The 27,979-nt window shown below is 41.7% G+C and overlaps 1 protein-coding gene across 2 annotated transcripts in view; it reads left to right on the top strand.

The window, feature by feature from the left end:
* The window catches only part of adcy8 (adenylate cyclase 8 (brain)), a 151,749-nt gene that overhangs the window by 53,808 nt on the left and 69,962 nt on the right, over positions 1-27,979 (top strand). For both annotated transcript variants that reach the window (XM_033650784.2, XM_033650785.2), the window contains exons 2-5: positions 8,013-8,162; positions 20,691-20,821; positions 23,609-23,720; positions 25,180-25,307. In XM_033650784.2, the coding sequence (XP_033506675.1) occupies positions 8,013-8,162; positions 20,691-20,821; positions 23,609-23,720; positions 25,180-25,307 (521 nt within the window). The remainder of the gene's footprint in view (positions 1-8,012; positions 8,163-20,690; positions 20,822-23,608; positions 23,721-25,179; positions 25,308-27,979) is intronic.

Below are 27,979 nucleotides of genomic sequence, written 5' to 3'. Positions count from 1 at the left end.
ATGTGATTGGTGCAGCTTGGCTCCAACGGCATGGGTAATGAGCATCATTACTATTGCCAGAGTGACTGCTGAGCAAATTCAGATTGTGCTCTCACGAGAACTCTGGATTTCCAGGGTAGTTTTGTATAGGCAGGTTCTCCTTAAAACACAGGGGTTGGGATAGGCTGCCCCCTAATAGTTGACCAGATGTCAGTCGACCAGAAAGGTCATTAGTCAGCAAGATTTCATTGGTTGCTTAGTTGCAGAGACAGCCAAATATGAAACTCTATTAGGAGCTGCACCTCATCAAAATAAATCCAAACCTATATGACTGGACCATATGGGACTTTAATCTGAAAGGACAGACACAGGAAGTGTCCTCGTCAGGTTAATTTCCAGGGCTGGTACCTGCGGTTATTCCACAGGCTAGTTAATGACATGTCGGGCAGGAAATCCAAAGTGTGGGATCATTTTGAGAAGGTGAAGGACGAACCCAAGGTGATATGTAAACTTATCTTCATTGGTCGACTACAAACATGACGTATCATCTGAAACATGGAAGTAGCTACATGCCCATTAGCCCACAGCGTCATTAACAGGTGGCTCGCTCAGTGTGTGACGTGCACTTGGAGATAAAATATAGGCCTATATTAATGAAGGTTCATGTCCATGTCATGCTGTTGGTCGACTAGGAGAATTCTTAGTCAAGGTGCAGCCCTAGTTTGAGAAGTATTGAGCAAAGGACTGGATAAATGAGACGTGGACTATACTGCATGAGCTGTGTGATGTGACATGTGGTCCCACTTTACCTCAGTTCATCAAAATTTTCTCCGTTTTTGGATTCTTCGTTTACTGTGGAGGCGTGCGAGAAAAACAAATTTTCAAGAGTTCAAGGTTACATGGGATGAGTAACTAAGAAACAAATGATGATTTTGTGGGTGTACAGCTGTTACCCATATTGCCCAGCTGGTATTCCATCTTTCCTTTGACTTGTCAGAAGACATGTTTTAAAAGCCAAAAAGCTCCTCTCCTGGGCAAGTAATCATGACTTATTGATCGACGGCCTTATCAGCCACCTGCAGGTTCAGTACAGTCTGCTCATTGTGTGGGGCAATAAAACCCGTTTGCAGTGACCTTTTGATAGAGACAGGGAGACACTAGAGATGGTAGCAGATGCTCAGGACCTGTCCAGACCTGTCTGTGACTGTAATTACTCCCAGCGCACACACACACACACACACACACACTGATAAACACATAGATAAACACTCTTTCATTCTCGTCTAAAACAGTTCAATGTAACATCTTCAGCTAGTGTGAAGACTCTGTGTGTGACGCAGGGGAGGGCTTTCATTTGTACGCCATGTTGAACTCTTGGCCAACCTGTTTTAACACTTGCGTCATGTAAAGCTCCGGCAGGCAGGAGAAAGGCGGGCTGGTGGAGGTGGATGAGGTGGTGGTGGTGGTGGTGGTGGTGGTGAAATCCCCCGTGCAGCTGAGGAGGACGGTCATGTTGCAGAGTGTTACATCAGCCGTGCTTTCTGGTGGTTTAATGGGCCGAACTGCTCCTCACTTTAGAGGATCACGGCTGATGAAAACCTCCCGTCTTTATACAGTCATCTTTCAGAGAATGAAGGAGGGTAGCCGTGTTTCTCTGAGTCACTGCTGTGTTTTCTTTTGTACGTTGGGAAGCTGCTTCTTGCGTCGTCTGCTCGGGGAAACATTACCAGTAAATTACAAACCTACAGAGGATGTTAACGGCAGATAAAGTAAAGCTCCAATCACTCATTTGTGCATTCAGGTTACAAATCACACCTTAAACTGATCATTTGTGTCCTCGGTATACTTATTTTGTTTCCTCTGTTGAATAATTTGCACCTTTAAATTACTTGAAACTATGAAATACTTCTGCCTAATTGCTTTATTGTCTGCTCCTCTGTCTCAAAGATAAAACAATGCTATGTTGAACAAAACTTGAATATATATACTCCCATATCTCAGTCCAATTTTAAAATCAAACTGTATTCAGTTAAAGCATAACCTTATAAATAGATGCTGTTATTCGGGCATTAGTGTTTTATTTTATGGACTTAGGATGACAAACTGTGATTTATCGAAACGATTTTCCACTGACAGCTTGCAAGAACATAAATCGGCTAAATAGGAGTTACATGGTTCCCTTTTTCTGCTCCCAAAAATTTGGCAAACATATTTTGTTGGTGCTCTGTGTCCCAGAGCAGCTGCCAGCTTTGCCTGGTTGGTATACAGCTTTTGTTTTGACGCTGAAGTATTAGCACTTAACTGGTAGCAACTCTGAAAGTAAAAAATATCAAATCACTATAATTTTTAACAACTTTAAAGCTTAATTAATTAACATTTAACACCAGAATGGGTCAAATGACTGTGTAAAAGGAGTTGCTTTTATACCCCTTTCAACAGTCACGGGCTGGCTTGGCTTGGTTTGGCTTGGCTTGGTTTGGTTTTGGCTGTCAGCCCAGCATGGCAGGGATTTCCATTTCCATTACCACAGGGCTACCTGCGTGAATGTGTGTCTTTAACTGACAACAGCTTTTCTTGGGAGATGACATGTAAAGGCAGCGGGCTGATCCACAGCTTAAGTTAGTTTTGTTGCATGTGTTTTTCCACAGCAGGTAGGGCTGCTTGATTAATCGAATTTTAATCTAGATTACGATTTGGGCTTTCAACGATTATGAAAACAAAATAATCGACATAAAACGATTATGTGCTTCTTGCCAGTTTACTCTTGTTGTTTTGTGTTGCAAATCAAACGCACCTGGCCAGTCAAGTAGGTGAACTACGAATAATGCAAGGGGCAGGTGATCATGGAAGATTTCAAAAACAGGTGCGGAAAATGGCAGAGGGAGAGCGAGAGAGGTTGGTTTGTGTGTGTGTGTGTGTGTGTGTGTGTCTGTGTCTGTGTCTGTGTCTGTGCATCGGGGCCGAACTTGGGAGTACAAGATACAGAGAGCAGAGGAGAATTGTAAACGTGCGACTATGTAGAGACAGAAATGACATGTCGTCGTGTAATTAATACAAGTCATCATGTGCGCCGCATAATCGTGATTTCAATTTTGAACAAAATAATCGTGATTATGATTTTTTCCATAATCGAGCAGCCAACACAACACAACTTTTCAGTTACATTTTTTTGTATCTTTGAACGTTTCTATCTGAATGAAGAAATGTGGACTGACCATCTGCTAATACCAAAATATTTGCTTCACCCAAAATGGGAAATACCGGTGCAATAAACTGCCGTTTGAAATACCTTCATAAACCCTGCTAAAATATCATCATTAACTGTTTGGAGCTGAAAGTTTAACTCAAAACTACAAATTTAAAGAATTTTACCCCAAGCTACACAATAAACACCTGACTTGACTGTCTGTGTTGAGTGGACCCTTGTGATGAATTTGGATGTTTATCATCATTGCATTGAATTTCAAAGACCTGTGTCGAAAACACACCAAGCAGCGTCGTAGTGTGGCCTGTGGCGAGCCGCCATGCACTGTCTAGGGAAAGCTGCGTCAGCGATCCAAGCTTTGTGGGCTGTGGCGGTTAGATTATGCGGTGAAGCCTGACTAAACTAAAAGTTGGGGGTAGTTTCATAATGCCTGTGAGTCCTGTGACTCCTGTGACATGTTGACTGATGTCACAAAGATTTTCTTCCCGTCTGAAACACACAAACACGCCTCTCGGCTGCAGGAAAATGTAATTATTGCAGCGAGCCACACTTCACCACTGCTTGGGGTGTTTTCAGCATTATGCGGACATATGACCACGACTTCAGTCGTACTTTCTACCCACAGTGTCCTGCAGGTAAAACAGGTGAATTAATGGTTAAAACCTGTGATGGAGGAGCCGTGCAGCTTCAGTGTTCACTCCTTCGATGATGATCAGTGACCTGGTTTATTCTTTTGGCTCTGTTCTCCTGTCTTCTCTGGTTTCAGACGTCTCTTTTCAGTGGACGTCTTGGCTCACTTACTTGTTATGATGGTAGAAAGAAAGCTCATCAGTGATGCCACACTTACCTCTGACATGCATTTTTTATATGTGATCTTGACACACTTTTATTACAGCGAAGATATACGCCACATAACTGCAGGCTCTGTGTGGGTTTTTGTGTTTGATCTCCCGTTCTTGGACACTTGAAAATGGACAAAATTTTAGAAGTAAATGGGATCTCTTGGGAAAATAAAGCTTCTGTTCTTTTTATTTTTGTGCTCATTATTGATTCACTGCAGAAAACCCACCCTGCAATCAGAAGTATTGAGACACATGATCTTTAGTATGTCTTAGTTGAAGAACTTGTGGAGGCTGCTTCTGCTCGCTGTAAACAGAAATATATGTCATTAGATATAGATGTGTGAAAGAGGGAGATGCTAAGAACTAAAACAGGGATTTGAGCCGGAAAACTAACCCCGGCGGCGCTCCAGCAGTTTGCAGGACTTCCCTTCAATAGTTTCATCTTCATTTCATGTCCACATCAGACTGATGTGTTTAGTCAAATGCCTCAAAAGTGAATTAGGACTAGACAATCACTCATGACAGGCTCTCCGGCCTAGAAGACAGTCAAACCAGGTCACTGTTGGTACTGGGCATATTAATCATACAGTATCTAACTGTATCCCTTAAAAGACCAACAAAGTTTAACAAGTCATGTGTGGATAATGAATCAGTTTATCTATGAACACATGAAACAGGGCTCTTTATGCAGCGATCATGCTACAGTGGATGGCAGACTGACGCTTACGTACTCCAAACATAAATGAAGTCTCTGATGTTCCACAGAGGAACAATGATAAGATAAACCATCCTTTCATGTCATCATGTCACATAGCCTCAGGGTGTTGTGTTTCATTTGAAGGAGTCTTTACATCTTTAAGTCACAAGATCAGAAGATAGATGCTCTGTTCACACAGCTCTCAGTGATGGTGGTTTCCATGCTGCTACTGCCACTCAACTCAGTGTGGTATTCAAAGCACCACAACCACAGTGTCAACACCACAACTGTAGTAGAATCAACAAGTAAAAGAAAGTGTAGACACATTAAATGGAAAGACGTACAACTGAACTGGTTCGTTATTTCTGTGTGCGTGGTGTCAGTCCGACCACCCTATAATTCGCCTACCCATTAGTCCGACTACCCAGTTGTCCGACCAGGGTTCTATTTTTTGAGAGCTATTAGTCCGACCTCCCAATAATCCGAACATACTTACGCCATTTTTCCGACCGCCGCTCTTCCGACCAGGTATCATTTGTCAAAGTGGATACCTTGCTCAGAAGTTTTCCTGGATAGCCTAGCGTAACTGCTTTACATTATACAGGCACAGCTCAGCGAGGCATGACAGAACCAAGTGGTTCGCGTGCAAACAGCCATGAAGTTGACTCTACAATTCACGCTATTGAGGGAAGTCACTAAATGATATGACACTCTTGGTTATGGTTGCACACAAAACTAGCCAACCCCAACCACAACAATAAGATAGGCTAAACTACAACAAAAATACTATAAAAGGGCTATAAAAGAACATAAAACGGGCTATTTTAAGTAGCCTCCAACACGGCCCGAAACACCCTCTGGATAATATGCAAAACCAAACGTCAGGTTAACGTTAACAGGACGGAATAGCGGCCGTCAGGAAAATAGCACAAGTATGGTCGGATTATTGGAAGGTCGGACTAATGGATCTCAAAAAATAGGACCCTATGGTCGGACTAATGGGTAGTCGAACTACTGTATAGGGTGGTCGGACTGATTCGTTGTCCCCGTCATTTTTAGCCCCAGTGAGCAACGTATCCTTGTAAAATGGTTTATATGATATCTTACAGATTAGCATCCCACCAGTGGGGTTGCCACGTTGCGTACTTGACGTTAACTTATGTATTTAACTTGAAGTTACATAGGGTTAGGTATCAGCAAGTAAAGTAGGTTAGGTTTAGGAAAAGAAACATGGCTGAGCGTATGTGCACAGTACATGCTTAATGTTAAATTACGCACTTAATGTAAAGTAATATAGGTTAGGTTTAGGAAAAGAAACATGGCTGAGCTCATGTGCACAGTACGCACTTAACGTTACGTTGCACACTTAATGTAAAGTTATGTTGGTTAGGTTTAGGAAAAGAAACATGGTTGAGCATTTTCACGTTACATGCTCAACATAAAGTTCAACCTTAGCGTGAAGTTACTTATGATATGTTCAGAAAAAAGAAACAAGGTTTAGCGTTGTGATGCTATGTACTTAATGTAAAGGTATGCACTAAATGCAAAGTTACGTGGTTAGGCTGAGGAAAAGAAACATGGTTGAGCATTTTCACGTTACATGCTTAACATAAAGTTCAGCCTTATCGTGAAGTTAAGTTTCAGAAAAAAGAAACATGGTTTAGCATTGTGATGCTATGTACTTAATATAAAGTTCCCCATTAATGTAAAGTTACGTAGGCTAGGGTTGGGTCGGTATGAGGAAAAAAACAACGGTCTGGTTTTTGTGAAAAAACGCATCAAGTCGGTAATACCGGATTTTTGCCACTTGGGGGCGCAATTGACTTCCGCATTGTAGTAGTTTCCTGTAAAAATGTCCGTGAAAAATCCCTGCGATGTGAAAAATACATGCAGAAGCAGTCTTTTGTGTGACACTGGTGCGTGGAGCGTAGTCCGCGCGGTCGTGCTTTGCGCACCCAGGGCTTGCGGACGTCCGCTTTTACCGGACGGACGTCTGTAGAGTCTGCTCTGCGTACGTTCCGCCCAAGTATGCGGTCCGGTCGGTCTCAAAAAAAAAAACCCGGTCCAAGACGGAGTACCGAACTGAATCAGTATTACCGAGAACAGACCCAACCCTAACGTAGGCTAGGTTTGAAAAACACCGTTAAGCATTGTCATGTTACTTAACATAAAGGTTCCTAGGTTAGGTTTAGAAAAAAACATGGTTACGCATTGTCACATTACTTAACCTAAAGTTACTTAATTAAAGTAAAGCTACATAGGTTAGGTTTAGAAAAAGAAACATGGTTGGGCATCATCACATTACGTACCTAACAAAGTTACGCACTTAACTTTAAGTTATGTCGGTTAGGTTTAGGAGACAAAACGTGGTGACGACATACCTCAAAATGACTCAACAAGTTCACTGAGGGAAACAAACACCAGTTACCTGAGGAAAAACCCTGTGTTTGTTTGACCCATCCACGACCCCAACCTGCCTCGTTATGCAGACTTATGCTCTTTATACAACTTCTTTCTTTAGTCCATCAGTGTGTTGGTTGGGATTGCAGCCTTCCTGATTACCTGGTTTATATACAGACTCTGCTGCGTGACTCTTTGTCGTTATACATACGAACAGTGCAGAGAACAGCCTGCAATGAGACATCTAGAAGTTGCTTCTTTATTAGTTTGGCTGATTTGGGCCGTTTATCAACAGTAGCAGCAGTGACTGTGAGCCACAGCTCATGGAGACAATTAAGGTACTTTAAAGGAAATAACACCCGATTGCAGCAATTTTCAGATGCTCCATATGACAATCATCATGTTTTTATTTTGCTTCAGTGTCACAGTAATCCAGTGATAGTTGGATCCATCCATGGATACAACACAAACAGGCTTTGTTAATAGCTCATTTGGCACGCTGCTAATGGTGCCAATTTGCTGTTGGTATTACCCAAAGCCCCCAAATTATGGACACCGTTGATCCAAAACTTAGAGCAGGATTATACAAAGGACAAAGAATGGAAGTCTCAGTCGTCCTCCAACAGTGTGACAGTGACACTTTAGCGGAAATACAGGCAAACAATACAAAGTGTATACAGAATTGTTTGATGACCACGACTGGAAGCCGGCTGTTTGTAAAGTCACTGGATCTGTGTTATGAGCTGCCTTTCAGTGAAGAGATATTTGTTTATAGTCGCTGCTTGTGTGAACGGCCTTTGTGAACTGAAATGAACCAAACAGAGGAAATACAGACACCGAGCTGTATGTGTGATCTCACCCTCCGTCCATCTGTCCCTGTGTGTTTCAGGTAGCAGCTCAGGCTGTGTTGTTCATGTGTATGAACACTGCGGGGATATTCATCAGTTACCTGTCAGACCGGGCTCAGCGTCAGGCCTTCCTGGAGACGCGGCGCTGCATCGAGGCTCGGCTGCGACTCGAGACAGAGAACCAGAGACAGGTGAGACAATAACACCGCCGACACAGGGTCAAAACTGTTTTTGGTGCCTGTTGAGTTTGGAGACGAGAGCTGCCACAGTATTTATGCAGGAAACAACAGAGCCCAAAAGCACTTTGTTACTTTGACTGGGGCAGGTTAAAGGTGTTTTTTTCCAGGGAATACAATGGTGGCTCCTGTCCTGTCTGAAATATCTCAACTACTATGAGTTTGTTTGCCATTAAATTTTGTACAGGCATTCGTTGTCCCCAGAGGATGAATCCTAATGACTTTAATGGTTTGCGGACCATGAGTTCGACATTTGTGGCTCAGAGTCAAATATGCCAACAACTATTGGATGGATTGTCATGATGTTTGTTACAGATAATCAAAGTCTCTATTTGGGTGAACCTGTCACGGTTTCAGTAGGTATAAATGTCGACTTTTCCTGTGTCAGCTTACACTGGATGGATTGGCACAACATTTTGATACAGATAATCAGGCCCACACATAATCTGCACCCACAGAGCTCAGATGACATCTCTGTGGATTTTCCACAAATTAAATATTTTGGGGGGTTTGGGTTTTGGTGCGTCATCTGCAGTGATGCCAGCACTGCACTGACCATCATAGTGAAGAGGGAGCTGAGCTGGAGGGCGAAGCTTTCGATTTACTGGTCTATCTACGTCCCAACCCTCACCTAGGGTCATGAGCTCTGGGTAGTGATCGAAAGAATGAGATCACGGATACAAGCAGCCGAAATGAATTTCCTCCGTGGGGTGTCTGGGCTCAGCCTTAGAGATAGGGCGAGGTGCACAGACATCCAGAGGGAGCTCGGAGTAGAGCCGCTGCTCCTCCGTGTCGCAAGGGGTCAGTTGACAATGTGTGTGTGTGTGTAAGTGTGTGTGTAAGTGTGTGACACAGAGTGGCAGAGCTGGCCCCGCCCCTCGCACATGCAGCCTGCTGTGAGGCTCCGACACAGAGAGCTCTCCTCTGAACTGACCAGTAAAAATGCCTCAGTGACGAACATCTTAATTTTATTACAAATTAGAAACAGAGTTTGTAGGATAAAAACTGTACAAGATAACATTTATGTCACCTAAACGAACAAGAAATATATCTCCTGAATTTCTCCAATATTGATCGCAGAACCGTTGTAGCTTATCAATACAACAGTCTTTAATGATTCAGCCCCAGGGCCCGTTTCATTCTGGGTTTCCGTACCCATCCTTATGGACTTGTAGTCTTGTTTGTGTGTGTGATGACTGGGTATTTATTGCTCAATGAGAGTGCATAAGTTGACTGTTTATGTCTTCATATTTATAGTTTGCTGGTTACTTTATAATTTATGTCTCGTCGCATTGGTCAATCTGTTTTTTTCCCTTTGTCTTATTTTGGCGAGAGTGCTCTCAGCCACATGTAAAATGTTCTCTTACCTAACTGAGGAGCAAAAATAAGAAAGCATTGGAGAGTCCCAGAAATTGCTGGTTGCTTAGAAAATAAGAACAAATCATGGGCACAAACAAAAATAAGGAAATTTGTCTATATATCCCTTCCTGCATGAGGCTCAATGACCTCTATGACCTTCAACAACCACTGGAGCATCACAGCAGCCCAAAACACAGCGTCACAGAACAGAACAACGAGTTTTTCCTTCCTGTTGTTTAGTGATGAAGCTCAGTGTGAAGAGACTTTGATAAAAGAAGCAAAGCGATTGATGGATTTCTGTTGACAGGACTGAATGTTAGCTAATGAGCCCGCAGAGACGAGAATAACATGGACGCTGCATCGATCCGCTGCTGTCACGCGAACCGTGCATCAGTGCAGTGGACACAGACACACACAGCTGCAAATGCTGCCCAGCAAGGCAACACACACACACAAATAGAAAGAATACACATAGTCTGAGTCAGATGAGCGCTGAAGTATACACACAAACACACAGAACACACACACAGCGACACACAGAGAGCTTTGTTTACGCAGTGGAGTGGACAGTCGGGCTCTGAGAAGCCACAGAAAGCTTTTACCGTGTTGTGTTTCCTGGAAGGGTACGGCACTGATAAGCTCTGGGATGGTTGTAATGGAGCGAGATGGGGCCCCGCCCCGAGCAGACCACTTTAATGTGGACCAATCAGGGCCTGGTATTTCTGTCAACATGCTGTAAGAACACAGAGCCATGTTTCTGTCCACGCAAGAAACACTCTGTGTGTTTACTCAGAAATACTGTTGTTTTTCCGTTAACCCATTAACCGGGTAACTAGTAAAGTCCGACTGATATATTGGTCAGCAGATATTATCGGCTGATATCGGCCTCTCATAACATACCAGTATCAGTGTACATGTTGTCTGATATGCACTGATATGGAATCTTTTCTCAACTCAAATTTCTTCATAAAGCACATTTAAAAACAAGTCACGTTGACCAAAAGGAATCAGTCGCCAAAAACTCAAACTCAAGAGGTAACATTCAGGGACATGACACACACAGGCACATGTCAGAGAAAGCCACATCAGGGGGGCTCAAACGCCAAAGAATTAAAGTAGGTTTTGAGCCTTAAAGGAGTCAGTGGCGGGGGGCAGATCTGATTCGGAGGGCGATGCTGTTCCACAGTTTGGGGGCAGACACAGCAAAGGCACGATCTCCCCCTGAGCTTGAGTCTAGAGCATGGGACAGCCAGGGGCCCCAGGTCTGCTGAGCTAAGGGTGAAGCTGAGCTGGGGGTAGAATATGGTGTTAGGATGCCTTTGAACCCAGGGCTTAGTAAACAGGAGAACCTTAAAGTCAGTTCTAGACTTTACAGGCAGCCAGTGCAGAGAGACTAAAACAGGTGTGATGTGGTCTGTCCTCCAGGTAGTTGAGAGGAGCCTGGCAGCGGCGTTCTGAACCAGTTGGAGGTGGGACAGAGAGGACTGACTAATATTAGTGTACAGAGAGTAACAGGGTTTTACAGAACATATTCTAGTACGTTGGTTTCCAGCTGGTGGGTTACGGTCTTTAATTTTGAAGTGCAGTTTCCTGCTGTAGAGTGAGCGGCGCCACTAGCTAGCTCCCAGCATACCCAGTGGTGCACAGTGCAGCAAACTGGAGAGTAGAACAAATTATCTGAAATATTTTCAGCAGATTAAAAGTTAACCGTTGACATCCCTAGACTCATTTTATGAAGTGTAGCCAACAGAAGCAGAAGTTCTGAGAGCATCGTCGGTGCAGGAATGTGTCCTAAAACCATTAAATGAGTTAGCATTTTAGCACTCCTCGTCTTGAAGTCAGCAGGTTTTTTTTTTTTTAAAGATTATTTTTTTGGGCTTTTTGCCTTTAATATACAGGACAGTGTGAAATGGGGAGACAGAGAGAGTGGGGGGACGACATGCAGCAAAGGGTTGCAAGCCGGAGTCAAACTCGCGACCGCTGCAGCGAGGCATCACCTCTATACATGGGGCACCGGCACTATCCACTAAGCTACCGACGCCCCAGTCAGTGGGTTTTTGAATGGGTTTTCGGTCTATGGTCAACACAAACTTCAGAGACTTTCACATTGTGTTCTGCGACATAAAATACATCAGTACATACCCCACTTGTTAATTTTGAAGTCTTTCGGTGTCTTTAAAATGGCGGTTGCTAACAAGTGGCTAATACAAAACATCATCATGCTGTACAAGGCTTTAGTGTAGTTAGCTTATAGCCTAATGTTTGCTTTTTACCTTTGGCGATTGCATTTAGGCTTCAAAAATCATGAAAGTGGTGTTAATGCATGAGGACTACCTTGCTGATCAAAACGTGTCGTATACGTGTGTTTGCCACAGAGCTTATTTTCTGCAATTATCCAAAATCCAATGGGAAAAAAATAATAACACATTTCATTAATATAGCACCTTTCATACAAGAAATGAATCACAAAGTGTTTACAATAAGGGCATTATCAGCACTGAGTGTTTGAAAATAGACAGAATGAACATATAATAATCCAGCAAGGCTATTTAAAAATTATTTAAATGATTGGTGGTGGTGATTCTAAGATCCTATTCATGGAAATCTCAGAACATATTTCTCCTTTTGTCACCTTGTAGGCCTCCAATGTCAGCAGCAAAATCCCATTGGCTTTTTGATGAGGGAACCAGGGCGATGCAAACTTCTGCTTCTCAATAACAAAACAGTGCTCTGTGCTCACAGTGTAAATATGAAAGTCATTCTTGGCAGCAATTATGTGCCATTTAAGTCTTTAAAGAAACTGATCTTTATTGTTTTGGAAAAAACCCTTTATGGGTCAGTGCAGAAGCACGATTAATGAATATGGATCGACTTTACACACTGACATTAATCTGGAGCTTAAAGCTGTTCCACTGGTGACATTCAGCCGAAAACTCCCCACAAGTGACAATAAAAGCAAGACGAAGGAACAAAGTGTTTTCTAGTGATCCTTTAAACACGATACAAGTTGTCAGCGAGCTGCTGCAGGGCTTCAGGTCTCGGCTAAAATCAAGCTGCGCTAATGACTTCCAAAGCTAATCTGACACTGAGTCCGCTGGCTCTCAGCTGTCCAAACCAGAGACTGTGTCCAGTGGAGCAAACACACACTGCAGCCGCCGTTAACTGTCCACACTGCAAAAAATGTCCACCTGAGCCAGTCTGTCACTGCTGTGTGTGAATCTATAAAAGAATAAGCACAAACTCCCATGCGAGATGAGATGCAGTTTGACTTGTCTTGAGAGACAGTGAGTTCAAACGAGGTCAGTTCACTCTTTAAATATTGATTAAATGTGAGGCTAGAGAGATGACTGCTTCCTCTATATGATCAAACGTAGATTAAAAGAAGCATGTCGGGTGCTTTTGGGAAAAAAAAACAGGATTAACAGGAAGGCAATTCAGACACTCAGGCAAATATAAGAAGATATCATTCACTTAAAAGCCCCGGCAAAGACCAACAAATTCTCTTTTTGACCTCAAATAATGAATATTCTCACTATTATGGTTTATATTAAATTGATATATAGGATTACACAAATCTCCAATGGCCATTACAGTTGTAAAGTACCTCTGGAACCAGCAGTAACCCTTCAGACATGGTACCCAAACCTTCGGTCTGTTCAGACAGTCCTCTTAAATGTGGGCGGTGCTGCTCGGTGGAACGTGTTTTTATTGACTTTTTGGGTAGTCCTGTGAAAAGGGAATTGCAATAGTCTAAACAGCTGGTAATGAAAGCATGAGTGGGTATAAGTTAAAAGATTAATATAAGCATGGTCCCTTAAAAATCTAATTAACTATTTAAACTTGATTCCCTAAAATGTCCCTTAATTCAGTAAAACATTTCTGTGCAAAGATCCAAATATGATTATTAGAGGAATCATGTAAACACAGCTCCAGTTTGACTGACAGGTGACTCTCTGGGCTGCAGCACAGAAACATCACAGCTCCTCAGAGACTCAAACTTTCAGTGCAAATTCAAGACGACTCTGTAAACACAACATTTCTTGCAGTGAACCTCCACCACCAGCCCCCGGAGCGTTTGGTTGCGATGCAGCAGCCGCGGCATTAGCAACGCTCCGCTGGAATGTTTGTCTGTCTAGACTTTAATTTAGGGATGCAGCGCTTTGCTTTCCAGCACAAATACCAGGTCAACACAACACAGCAGAGCCGAGCTGAAAGCGGCGAGTGCTGAAAACACACCTGCTCTCCTCCGTCACAGTTTACACACTCAGCTGACGTCCAAAGAGGAGCTGTCCAATCAGCTTCAGGTCCTCAAATCACAGCGTCACAAGCTGCAGCTGTGAGTAAACACCACTACAACACTTCCACATTCATTGTTACATAGACAGAATTTAATCTTTACAGCGTAGGAATATTGAAATAAAAGTGTCAGATCATCACGGATGCTGGGTATTTTTGGCTACAACAACATGGTTTATTTTTGGCAGTGATTTTAAATTTTATTCTATATTTCTTTTCTTTGCCGGTTTGTTAATGTTGGATTGAATCTGTCATTTTGGTTTTGTGTATTTGTGAGTTATGTAAATGCTGTCTGTGACGGAATCAGATCAAAACTTATTTATCAAAACAAGCAGTAGACAGTAACAAAGAGTAACCTGGTTCAGTCAGCGCTGTCAGGTTGTCATATCGAATAAAAATCAGGACTTTTCTTTTACAACAGTTTCCCCAGACATCAGACTGGAATCAGAGCAGACAGGACCGTTAAACCAATCAGAGATATTGTTTCAGATTAGACATTTAGATAACTACTGCTGCATTATCTCAATTACAAACTGAAGCAGCAGTGTTTTTCTAATAAGACTTTCTTGATTTGAGCTAGCAGCAGTTCAGTCTGGTTCCCTGTGGTGTGTGTGTGTGTGTGTGTGTGTGTGTGTGTGTGTGTAAACATGTATTACATACATTGTGGGGACATCAGTGTACACAGTGACATGTGGGGACTCTCCTTCCTTTTAGTGACAAATACAAGTTCTCATAATGTACATCAGTACATTTTAGGGTGAAGACTTGGGTTAACTTGGGCAAGGTTAACTTTAGGTCAAAGCTGGAGTGCAAGACTTTTGTCCCCCCACCTCAGGAAGTGGAAATATTTACACAAATGTGATGTGTTGAAGTGTGCGTATGCCTGCAGGTGAGCTCGCCGCATGTCCCCCGCCCCCAGGAGCGCTTTCAAGTCTTAATTTATCTTCAGTCTTTCCTCTGAATGCCAAGTTTCTTTTTTATCTGCAGCATCCACTCCGGAAACACCATGAACATTTTTTAATAGAAGTGAACCGATTTATTGGCCAATCTTTGGTATCAGCTGATATTTGCTAAGTTGACTGCTATTGGCCCATCTGCAAATAAGATGACATTGACAGATGGCAGCAGCCAGTGTTTTTTTTGTTTTGGGACATTAGTGTTATGCAGGCTAAAGAGCAGGGCTTGGTACTAATGGCGTCCTGTCATCCTGGGGACAATAAAACCATGTTTGGGATGAACAAAGATCTTCTCTGGTACGTCTTTGGGATGAAGAACGACAGTAAACTCACTGCTGATGCATCAGGGGATGTACCCTATTGTTTCCCTGATAACGTTACATTGTGAACAATAAATCTGTGTTGACATGGGCAGAAGGACAGCTAGGTTAGCAGCTGGTGGCTGAAGCTAACAGCCAAGGGAGGTTTTTATTCAGTTACATTATGATGCATTCAGGCTCTATTCAGTAAAAATGACTGTTGTACAGTGAACTTTGACTTTCTTCTCTTGTTCAAATCAGTCGTATGAAGGAGAAATTTATCGATGTTTTCACAACACTATAAAATATATATTAGAGAGGGAACTATATATATATATATATATATATATATATATATATATATACATATATTCTGTATATTTCTTTGTTTCCCTGGCACAAAAGGGGGATTAAATATCAACAAAAACAAAATAAGCAACAACAACTACAACTAAAGCTATCAGCCATTTTATTATTTTAAACATATATAAGGTATAGAAGGTATTTCTTTTACAAATCAAATCATTTAAAATAGAAATACAATTCATAATCTCCAGCAAGATACATTTTTGTAAAATGGGTCTCCCTAGTAGCTATTCGTAGCTTGTAAACAGGGGCCCAGACATCAAATAACATACATAAATTATGAAAACAATTTCCTATTTCTACCTAATTCTAACCTAACCCCAAGCATCCTAAGATTATTCCATAGATACTAAGAGCACAGAATTTCAATACAATACAACACATCAGGTATTGGTACATGAAAATAAAGTACAAGGACTCAAGCATACATACAAGTGAGAGGTTTTCATAATTTAAATCCTCAGTCATACAGGGTTTGGAATTTAACATATTTTAATAGCAACTGTTGTTTGAATCTCTTTTTAAAAATAGACAGAGATGCTGACTCTTTTATAGTGCTGTCAACCTCGTACCAAGTCTGTTGACCTTTACAGGTTACACTAAAACATGCACATTTCAGTTTCGGTTTCTTACCCTTTAAAAGTTGTTTCCCCCTTGTGTTGTGTTCATGAGTGGGTAAATAAATTGTCATTGAGTCTAAATGCTACATTATACATTACACAGGCATTGTGGAAAGTGTTGCACTCAGTTTCAGAAGTTTGTAACTATGAAAAGAGGATCAGAGGGATTTAACTTGGTCCATGATATAACTCTTATAATTTTTTTTTGTAAGATCTGTAATTTCTCGAGATAGCTGGGATATGTGTTACACCAGATAATGTTACAGTAGTTTAAATGAAGCTCAAATAGAGACAGATACAAGGTTAGAAGAGCTTCAAGAGGAAGAAGGTGTCTCAACTTAAAGAATAAGCTGACATATTTAGATAATTTCTTTGTCAGTTCATCAGTATGCTTCCTAAAGTTTAAAAATTCATCAATGTACTGTATATTCCCAGAAATTTATTGAATTCTACCTATCTAAATATAGATATCAGTATTGGCCCAGAATTTCATAATAGGTGTATCCTTAGTTATTAGGATTGTCCTCTGTAGCTTCAGCCATACTCCTAGCTGCTGCCTAATTGCTATGGTCCCTACCTGCTCTCTTTTCGCTCTGGCTGGTTGACATTAAACGCATCACCCATGGTGCGCTAGTGCAGGAAGGTTGGCACTAACACCAAACACCACAACTCCGGTCTACTGTGAAATCCAGAGAGCTTCCCTAACAGTGTAAGGCTTTATTGGCATTGTGTGGCATTTATCGACATGTAAAAGTCCTGCACTTCAGCTTCAAGGGTTGAGTTAGGGTTAGACAGGTAGTGGTCAGGGTTTGGTTGAGTCTCCAGGAAATGAATGTGACTCAATGTAATGTCCTCTGAAGTGATGGAAACATGACTGTGTGTGTGTGTGTGTGTGTGTGTGTGTGTCTGGGTGTGTGTATGTTATAAGTGAGACCGAATGCAGCGATGAAACATCATCTCTGAGTTGTTTTTCATTCAGTGTGACATTAATGAATGAAGATAGATGTGTGTTTGCTTTTGTAAAGGGTGAATGGAGAGCAGAGGATGCTGTCGCTCACCCACCTCCCCCCCTCACTGTCTCTTTTTCACTTGTGCTCGAGCTTTGAAGAGACTCTTCAGAGCTCTCAGACAGCACCATGCAGCTTCACTGAGTTCACACGAGGTTGGAGGTTTATTTTTTGCTGGGAAACTGTACAGTCTGCGATACGAGCCAAACACAGGGAGTGATATTATTCACATTAATGGTATAAATATCTTTTTCAACATGGTGTTGGAGTGCAGTGCCGAGTGTGTAGTGACACAATTATTAACTTGCATTTTTATAGATGTTTGACATGTTTCCCTTCTTGTTTCCTGACAAAAGACATTGAATCATTGAGGAGCATAGAACAATACATGAAAACATCTTCCTCAACTGGAGTCATTACCTCAAAGCACTGATGGTTCATAATTCACACAGAAAGACAGTTAATTCTTCACTATGATTTCTCACATTCACATTTTTAAAGACTTGACTTTTCTCTAATCTGTTCACTGATGAATGGGGATGTTTTTGCCTCTTTGTCTCGTCACAGTCATGAGAAATGTTCTGTTTTGCCATGTCATTCGTTTGTTAGCAGAATCCCCCAAATGTATCGTCCTTCAATATACAAAAAGTTGTGCAAACCATGGATATGTTGCATTTTTATTACGTAGCAGATATGATGAAACTTTTCTACAAAGCTGTGCTGAACGTGTGGTTGTGTTTAGGCACAGAAAGTCTTGAATATGGTCAGGAGACATAAAGTTTTGGCCTGAAATACATTTTTACTTTTTATTTATGAACATTTTTTTACATTATAAAGGCAATTAGCACAGAAACAAAATAAATAGGGCGCAATACACACAGGGGAAAAAGAAGGAAAAGATAAGGTCATACAGTACATACATACAGTAATCATGTGAGATCTGTCTCATTGGCTCAATGGATGAAACAAACAACCATAACAGGGCACAGCGATATAACAACTACCTACTGCTGCTTGATTGTGTCAGGTGAGCGTTTGTTTGCTAGATTGTGTGTGAGGTGGATCATCGCTGTTCTTCTTGCTAGTTATAGTCTACTGTGTGTGACGTAGCAACAACACAGACAGTTCATATGCAAGACAGAAAGTGTGTTTCCATTAACCCTAGAAATGCGCAAAACCTAAATATCGCAATAAAAAACTTGTAATGGAAACACCTACATTTCGAAAAAACTCTCAAATATCGAAAAAAAATTTAAACGCTCCCATGAGGTGGTTTTTCAGACGTGTCGATATAGAAGTATATCGCAAAAATGTAATGGAAACATTTTTTTCACAAATATGCGTCACCGGACATTCAAGTCCTCTGTGAATTCCTCTTTCACGATCCTCTCCCAGAAATCCTTTATCCGTGGTCGCTGCCACACATAAGGACTTTGCCTTTGGAATACCACTCGCTCTATTCGCCTTCGGTTGTAGACTACTGCAACAGCAGCAGCGGCAACTGAGATGATTGTTCCAATGGAGTTTCGTAGGACGAGATTTTATTACGGCTCATACGCAAAACACCTTTTAATGGAAACACCTGCAAGTCGCAATTGTACTTTGTCAAAACTTTAAAAATATTGCATTTATTTTGTGCAAAACTGTAATGGAAACGCGACTAATGATAACCTGGACAAAGTGTCTCTCCATTACAGCCAAAAAGATTAACAGCCTAAATAAATAAAAATATTTAAAACACTTTCCAGCACTAGATTCATTTGAAAGGCTGACAGATTGAAAACGACTTCTTTACTCCGCCCACTGATATTTTTAATTGTTACAAACCTATTTGATCCTTTAATAGTCGTGTTATAGTTTAGTGACCTGTGTTGCAAACCTTTAATCCTCTGTAGCTCCAGTGATCTGTGCAAAACGTTAACGTACAGCCCTGCTGTTTATTTGATATCATTTTTCCTTTACATGTTGTGCAGCTGTATATTTTCAAAGAGGGAAAAAATCCCTGTCTTTGCATTTTATTTTGATCACAGTCTGCTTTTATAAAAGTGCTTGTGACATCTCAAATGTGGCTCTGACTTGCAGCTGAAATCGTGTAGCCCATTTCAGAGAAAATACTGAGATACATGTTGTGTATCTATGCCTGTAAATACCAAGGTATGATTTTTTGTCCATATTGCCCAGACCTAATCTGTAATAACAGGACAAGTGCTCTTGGGTAATCAGTGTGATTGGCTGTCCTTCCACTTCTGTTCATTTATGTTGTTCATTGTGCAATGCCTTCCCTCGATGACACATCCTCAATTACAGTGGTTCAGCTCAAAGCTGGTGGAATGAGGGCTGGTTCAGCCGATAGCACCGAGGTTCCAAGAATCCTAAATGGAACCAGTTCAAGAGCCAGAGGTAATTTGGTGGGGAAGGAGGAGTGATAATGTTGTGTACGGATTTTAAATTTGGGGAAAATAAGGAACGCTGCTGTCACACTGATACTCTGTATCAGCAGACATCCTGAATTGAAGATCAGAAAAAGTTTGTTTTCTCCTTAATGTGGGATGAGCAGAATGTAGGGCAGCAAGCGACTTATGTTCAGACACTACTGCAGCACTACTGATTTGTTTGGTGACAGGTGAATCATTGTCACACCGGCACATCATTGATTTGTTTGCAACCACTAAAGTTTCAGGAATCAATAACAGACAAGCTGACGAGTTCAGATTCTTATTAGATGTGTGCCTCTGTCATTCTCTTCATGTGAAGCACCAGAGTCCTGATGGGTTTTTATACATTAGCATGTTCTGTGCTGACATCACTGTCAGACTTCTGGGTGGAGAAACTTGCGTCCTGGTTTGAATGTATTCAGTATCTGAAGGAGGCCGTTGCTTGGCGGCGGAGCAGATCCCCGAGGCCAACAACTACTGAGGGACACTGTGTGGCTCCCACTCCAAATCTGTTTCTGCTTTTGCCAAGTGGCTCTGCGTCAGTGCAAAAACCACAAGACAAATTTGGCTTATTTGTGTTGTTTCTGTGGGCCTGGAGGCTTTGGAGGATCCTGTTAGAGGAGCTTAGGCTGGCAGAGTCAGAGTCATCTTTTAAATCATTTCTTACAGACAAGCCTTTATGTAATTTGTTTTTACAAGATTCTTTTACTCGTCTCTGCCTGTTTATTATTCCGTTTTTTATTATTCCGTTTTTTAATGTCCTTAAATCCACATGTATCAAGTTTCTTAATTTACTAAGTCGAAGTTCCACTTTGCTGCAAACAGTCTTAAACGTCGTTGCTGTTTTAGTTATATTATGTACTATTGTATATACTGTTTGTATATGGAGCCCTACAAATGTTATGTTTTCTTAAAAAAAAGTCGATAAATACTTGAAACGGCAGCGTAGACTTATTTCTCGACAGTGGCTGATTCTTTTCACTTTTTTTTTAAAGGAAAATTAGTAATCAACAAAAGTGTCTTTATAACAATGATATTTTTGCAGTGTAGATGTTTAAAAAAAATCATGCTATTGTCAGATGTCCAGATATTTGATTATAGTCCGTCTTTCTAATACTAATACCATTGCTTTTTCTCCCCCACAGGAGAGACTGGTTTTATCGGTCCTGCCACGTTTTGTAGTTTTGGAAATGATCAACGACATGACAAATGTAGAGGACGAACACCTCCAGCATCAGTTTCACAGAATCTACATCCACCGCTATGAGAATGTCAGGTGAGGCCACCAGTTTGTTCACCTAATTTAATCATCCAGCCAACCTTTGCGGTGACAAGTCTGAAGCGTCAGCAGCAAATTAATGGATGCTGCAGTGGGTCAAGTGTGGCAGTGTGTTTGTGTAAGCTTTCAAAGTCTCCCAGTTGTTTTAAAAGTGAACACAAGACAGGTTGTCTTTCTGAAAAGTTAGGGCCCGTCCCAATACCCCCCCTTAGCCCTACCCCTTGGCCCTACCCCTACATTTGCGCGTTCCTGCGAGGGGTAGTGGTGTCCCAATTCCTTTTTGCGTGTAGGGGTAGGGGTCATAACGAGGGGTAGTGGGTATGAAACTAGCCCTTCGGAGCGAGGGATTTCAGATGCTGACTTGCCAGCGAGGGGTAGACGTCGCCATGGCTACCACCGAGCAAGAGACAGGGAAAAAGTTCATACATAGCTAACGCTACTGTCGTCAGGTTGCTTGTTAGCTAGTTAGCTAGCTCGCACTATCTGGCGTCTGTCATCTGTCCTGTTCTGCAGTATTGTCAGATTTTTCACATTACGATAACACGCCAGCTAGTATAACTATGCTGCCTCGTAATATTAGCTGGTTAGCTAGCTAGCTAGCTAGCAGAAGTCCCCTGTCGTCTGTCCTTCATCAAACGAAGCATGATGAATGTGGCAAACGCGTTCGGTAGGATGAACTCAACTGGAGACTCCATTGTAGATGCCGGTTGGAAATGTAGATGGCTCGCAGCTTCCTGTTTAAAATAGTTACGTATGCGTGAACGTAACCGAAGCGGTGACGTAGTGAGTGGTGTCCCCATTCCTAGGAAAAGATTTCAACCCCTACCCCTCGTTGCTTCATTTCGAGGGCCAAGGGGTAGTGGGCAAGGGGGGGTATTGGGATTGGGCCTAAGTGTTCATATTATATATCTCGATTTAAGAACATACAAATAAAACAGGACTAGAGACAGGAATAGAAATAAAAAATATATTTTTGTCTCACCCACTGCCCGACCGCATATACTTCATTTTTACCTGTAAATTTTCATATACCCGTTTCACAGCTTTTTGCAGATTGAGCAGTAAGTAAGCAGTTCCATGGTGTGATCTCTAATATGGCTGCTGTCAAAAGATCTGTTGCAAAATCCAGTGAGCTTTTTTTTTTTTTAGAATTATTGGAGTAGTATGTTCCATGTTGTGGATAAAACTGTAATCTGATAGAGACTGCTGTGATATTAGACTGAACTTCCCTGCAGAACAGACAGATCAGATTTCCACATCCTCCAGACTGATTTTAGGTGTAACAAAAGTACAGTTTAAAGCCAAAAGTGTGTTGGAACAAAGTGTGTGAACAAGGTGAAGAGGTCTAATCAGATCATCCTGAATGAGTGAAAACACCTGTGTGAGTGAACTGGAGCCTCGATTAGTGTCACCTGTTCTCTTTCTGCTTTGACGAGCCAGACTGTCTCTTGTGAGAAGCTTTAGTCCAAAATCATATGGGATGTTTCTGCATATTTCATATTTTCCAAATAGTTACACATTTTAACCAAATTGTTTTCTTTACCTACATGCAGCTAACTCATAAATCAGCCCTAAATCAATCAGTAATTTTTGCTTTCTTTTCCCCTAAACTGGAACATAATCTTCATCTTAACGTGATTTGTGGCAACATCACACCTGAGTGAAGAGTTTTTGCTCTGCTTACACACTGTCATGAGATGATGTTGGCCAGCTGGTGTCCAGTAACACCTTGTGAAAATCAGCCTCCTGTTTAGCATCCAAGTCTGGTTTCTAGGAGGCTGTATACCCACAGCTCATCAGAGAGAAATCTGATCATGACTTTTGTTACTTAGTTTCCGACAGGCATACTTCAGCTTCAGTAACAGTAGAACTTGATAAACATCAGATCTGTTTACAGAGTCAAAGAGTCAAACTGATGCTGCTGTAAGTTCTATAATTTGTCTGGGAAACTTTCTAAAGCCTGCAGAGAAGTTTTTCATTAATGATGATGATCTGAGGTTACAGTTGGTGGTGTTTATTATCAGTCACTTAAAGGAATAACTCACCCCGAAAAAGTTTATTAGTGTGTCAGTTACTCACCCTGTGTTATGTTGAACTGATGAGGAAAGCTTTGATTTTCTCACATGCCTCCACGGTGAGTGAAGAATCCAATAGTGGAGAAAATTCTTGATGAACTGAAGTCATGGGGGTCCACAGTTAACACCAGCAAACTATATCAAAATGTTGATTTACAAACTCTCACACAGCTCTCATTCATCCAGTCCTGTGTTCAGTACACAATGATGCAAACAAAGTAACTGATGGAGGCAGCGGTAGACCAGCAGCTCCTGTGTTCAATACGGTAAAATTACTATCTTTGTAAATGGAGTCTGGCTTTTTACTTCAGTTTCCACCCAGAACCAGCTGTCTGTTTGTGAAGTACTGAGCATACGACTGGAGGAATAATACTTGGATTATACTGCATGAGTTGTGTGAGAATTTGTTTTGGACAAACTGATTAGTTTTTTCACGAACTCAACATAACTAGGAGTGAGTAATTGATATACAGGTGATAGTTTGAGAGGGGAAGTATTCCTTTAAGTGCTCTGAACTTTGCATACTGATACCAACTGACTTGTTTGGAGGGAAAGATTCACATATCCTCATGTCAAACTGTAAAAAAAAAAAAAAAAAGGACTTCACTTAAACTTTACTTAGCTTATATGTATAAATAGCATTAAATATTATTCATGGTGTTAAAGTACTGACCTGGATATTAAAGTGACATTTCCATATTTTATTCAGCATTCTTTTCGCAGATGTTAAAGGCTTCACAAACCTCTCCACAACGCTGTCAGCACAGGAGCTGGTGCGAATGTTGAATGAACTCTTTGCACGCTTTGATCGCCTCGCACACGTAAGTGATTTAACTTTTGACTTCAGATGTATGTGTAAGTGTTCATGCTTGGAGCATACTGAGTGTACGGACCAACGAGTCCTCACACTGAAATAATCCAGTACTTTGTCAGTGGAAAATCACCATGGTTGCTCCAAAAATGATGCTTATGAGCATTTTCTGATCTGACACATTTCTGGTGAGGGTCTGATTAAAATGAGGTTGTAATGTTTGGGAAAGATCATGGTTAAAAGAAAAGAACCATCGGTCTCTGATGGTTCATCAGTTATGGAAAGATCGGCAGCTTGATTTGACAGAAATGAAGGGTTGTTCAAAAGTGCATTTTTAATTTGTGCACTTTCCAGGAAATACGTTGCCCACTCAAAAAAGATTCTAGGTGGAGTATCACTTGAGAGTTACAACATGTAGCATTTGCTGTTCTTGCAGAGCAAATAGAGCTGTTGGTGGAAGAAACGGAGCATTATATTTCTACATGAATGAACCAACGGTTAAGTTAATCACATGTTCACTCCGCTCGATGCTCTGCTGCTCCGTCTCCACAGACAGTGTCCAGAGTGCGCTCTGCTACTCTGAGAGTGCACTGCTCTGGATAACCCAACGCTACATTCAGACAGTGCTCCCAATTTATGAACACTCCAGTTTGTGTCAAAGTGCGCGCTGGCACTTGGAATGACTATTTCTAAATGCACCACTAGAATCATCTTCCTCCATTGTCTGTGGAGAATTGTCTTGCCTCCAGCTAAGCCCCGCCCACCAAAATATTTACTGTTTACTAACAGTAAAAGGGTCTATTTCATTTTATTTTCTCTCTTATTCTGTCTTTTATGTGTATTTTCTCATTTTAATATGTAAAGCTCTTTGAGTGTATGGAGTGTGCTTTACAAATAAAGTTATTATTATTATGAAAGTTATTACATTGTGTCTACAAAATTTACACTTTTTAAATTTTTCGTTTTCCACGTCTCACAGAAAAATAAGTCTTTAAAATACTTTAAAACCCAGATGCTGCCTTGTTGATTTTTTGTCGCCCCGCTTTTCAGTGACAATCTGTCAGGCCTGCCAAAGCTCATAAAAACTAAAAAAAGAAACCCCGGTACTCGGGTAAATAATTTATTCACAACAACAGAGCGAATAATTGATTCAGCGTTCACTCTGTATGTTTGTCTGATACTAGACTGAAGAGCATTTCAGACTGTCATGCTCGGCCGGACAGGATTTCACAGTTAATGCAGAACCAACCTGATGTGGAAATAGTTTTCACCGCTTTATTTAGTTTCATTTGCCTCTTATATTTCTCTGCATTTCTGTTTTACATCACGTGTTGTATTTTACTGCTTATTTTCTTCTGTTTTTAGGTTTAATTATTTTTTTTCACTATGAAATGTGTATTCTGATAGTTGTTGCTATAGAAAGAGTGTCCCTTGTTTGTCTATGACCTGATGTGATTGGTCTGTTGCAGGAGAACCACTGTCTACGAATAAAGATCCTGGGAGACTGTTACTACTGTGTGTCTGGTCTACCTGAGCCCAGGCAGGACCACGCCCACTGCTGTGTGGAGATGGGCCTCAGCATGATCAAAACCATCAGGTACTGTCTGCGTCCATAGTGTTGTCATTATGGAGACTCTGCTCTGTCCGACACTTTGCTGCAGATTCAAACTGAAATATGTTGACGACTGTTGGATTTCCATCAGATTTGTTTCTCACAGGATGACTTCTCTTGATTTTTCATCTAGTGATGAGTGTGCCTGTCAGACTGTTTTATGTTCTCCTGCCTGTTGATGGGATAAAAACCATTAATCCTTTGGCTTTCTTGGCTCAGGTTTCACTCCTTGTTTGCAGGATTTAAGGCATTGACTGAAATAAGCCAATACCAAATAGTATCAAAACTCCTCCTGTCCCTTGATACCTGCCTTTGATCATTTTTGTACTCAAATCTAGAACAACAAGACTATTTGTATGGTTTTGCCCGTCGCTAATCACAGCTGGCGTTCCTCAGGGATGAGATGCAGCTATCAATTCTTTCTGTACCCAGAGCTAGGAAATAATGACCATTTGTATGGTTTTGCTCTGCAGCCAATCACTGCAAGCGTTCTTCGATTTAATGCAATTGCCCAATGAGGTAATGAGCCATCATGTGATTGGCCCACTACTGCTGCAGCTACAACTTGAAATTTATAAAATTCTTTTCTTGTCTTAAAGTACCTTTATTTCCTCCATTAGCTGTATGTCACAGCCACTGCTGCTCCAGCTGCTGACCGTGTTGAAATGACGGCCGCATCAGCAGCCAAAGTACAATAACTAACTTCCTGTTGTCCCTGTCGTATGCACCACCGTCAACAATCACTCCCCACTTACCCAGTTTATAAAACATGATATAACTTTGCTTTTTGGCATGCTATTTATAATTTTTGAAGCCCAAAATTACATTATTATTAATATTATTTTGTGTAGATAAAGCTGCAGTTTCTTACCACAAATATGTTGAATCAGAGAAGCAGGAGCCCTGTGCTGTTTTCCTGCAACTTGCAGAAAATCGGCTTGAAAAATAAAATAAATGTCTTTTACCTCTGAGGTATTGGACAGCGGTACTCTTATCTGTACATGTCTTTTATCTCATTTCTCACAGCGCTGGGTATGTCAGCTCTGTGATCTGAGAGCAGCTTCCCCTGCAATATTTGCATTTGCAAGAATTTGCCCCCGGCTGTGTTTCTACAGAATATCGCTGACAAATAATGAATACAATTACAAGGTTCAACCATATCACACATCCATGCATCACTGAGACTGGAGAAATATTTTATTCAGTGATGGTATCATACTTTAGAAATTACACAACAGGGATTTACAGATCTCATAAGCTCATGAACCGACTGTGTAATCTTTAGTTCATGTGAGAGAGGAGGTGTGCGGCAGAAATCAAGCTTCCAATCACTCACTTACAACACACTGTCACTCTGCAGTGACTTGTGAAAGGGCTCGCTGACCCTGGTGTTTGTGCTTTTAAAGCCTGAGGCATTTTCATTTCGATTATCTTCTTTGTCGCTGCAGCATTTTGGCCCTGCTGCATCACTTTCAGTATGACAGCGAGGGAGGAGAGGAGGGCTGGTGTTTAGAGGAAAAAAGAGGGATTAGTGATGGATAAACTGTGAGATTTGTACTGTATACTGTTAAGTCAATATGGTGAGCTGCTTACAGTCGACCACTTTGTGCAGCAGAAGTGCAGCTTGGTACATGTTGCTGTCGCTGTATGTGTGCTGAAACATTGATTAAAAGAACTAAAAATAAAAAGGTTGCAACAGACGATGCATGACTTCATGTCTTGGGGGCAGCAGGCTGAGCCAAGTATTCCAGACGTCCCTCTCCCCAGCAACGCTTTGCAGCTCCTCCTGGGGGATTCCGAGGCGTTACCAGGCCAAACGAGATATGTAATCCCTCCAGTGTGCTCTTGATCTGCCCTGAGGCCTCCTACCAGTAGAACATGCCTGGAACATCTCTAACAGGAGGGGCCCAGGAGGATCCGGATCAGACGCCTGAACCACCTCAACTGACCCCTTTGACGTGAAGGAGCAGTGGCTGTACTCTGAGTTCCCTCTGGATGTCCAAGCCCCTCCCCCTGTCTCTAAGGCTGAGCCCAGCCACCCTTCGGGGAAACTCATTTCGGCTGCTTGTGTCCCATATCTCATTCTGTCAGTCACTACCCAAAGCTAATGACCATAGGTGAGGGTTGGGACGTAGATGGGCCAGTAAAAGCTTTGCCTTTTGGCTCAGTGCCCGCATCACTGCGCCAAACTGCCGATCTATCTTATGATCCATTCTACCTTCAGCTACCATCATGAACTCTGGGTAATGACCCCAGGATACTTGAACTCCCTCGCTTGGGGCAATAACTCACTCCCAACGGAGTGGAAAATCTCTAATCCAAACACAAGTGGTCAATCAAGATGCTGCGCCGTTCACACCTGTGTTTATCATGCATCTCCAGCTCACCCCTTGTGTTCAGATGTGCTTACTGCCTACTTCACTTCTGCTAGAATATTTAAGGGCCCCATGCATAGTTATCACACCCTCACTGGTACCTGTCACGTCAGTGGTTGTGTCAGTACAGCTGGAGATATCATTGTCTGCGGAATTCAACACATATTCCATAGTGAAAAACAAAGGACAGTCCAATTCAAGGCAGAGCTTTGGTGCGCTGTCACCAAAACAACCACCACATCTTGCATTGATTTTCTGTAGCAGCCTTGTTGTCAGAAACGC

This window comes from Epinephelus lanceolatus, chromosome 12, assembly GCF_041903045.1.
Source record: "Epinephelus lanceolatus isolate andai-2023 chromosome 12, ASM4190304v1, whole genome shotgun sequence".
Taxonomy (NCBI): domain Eukaryota; kingdom Metazoa; phylum Chordata; class Actinopteri; order Perciformes; family Serranidae; genus Epinephelus; species Epinephelus lanceolatus.
This window is presented reverse-complemented; position numbering and strand designations above follow the sequence as displayed.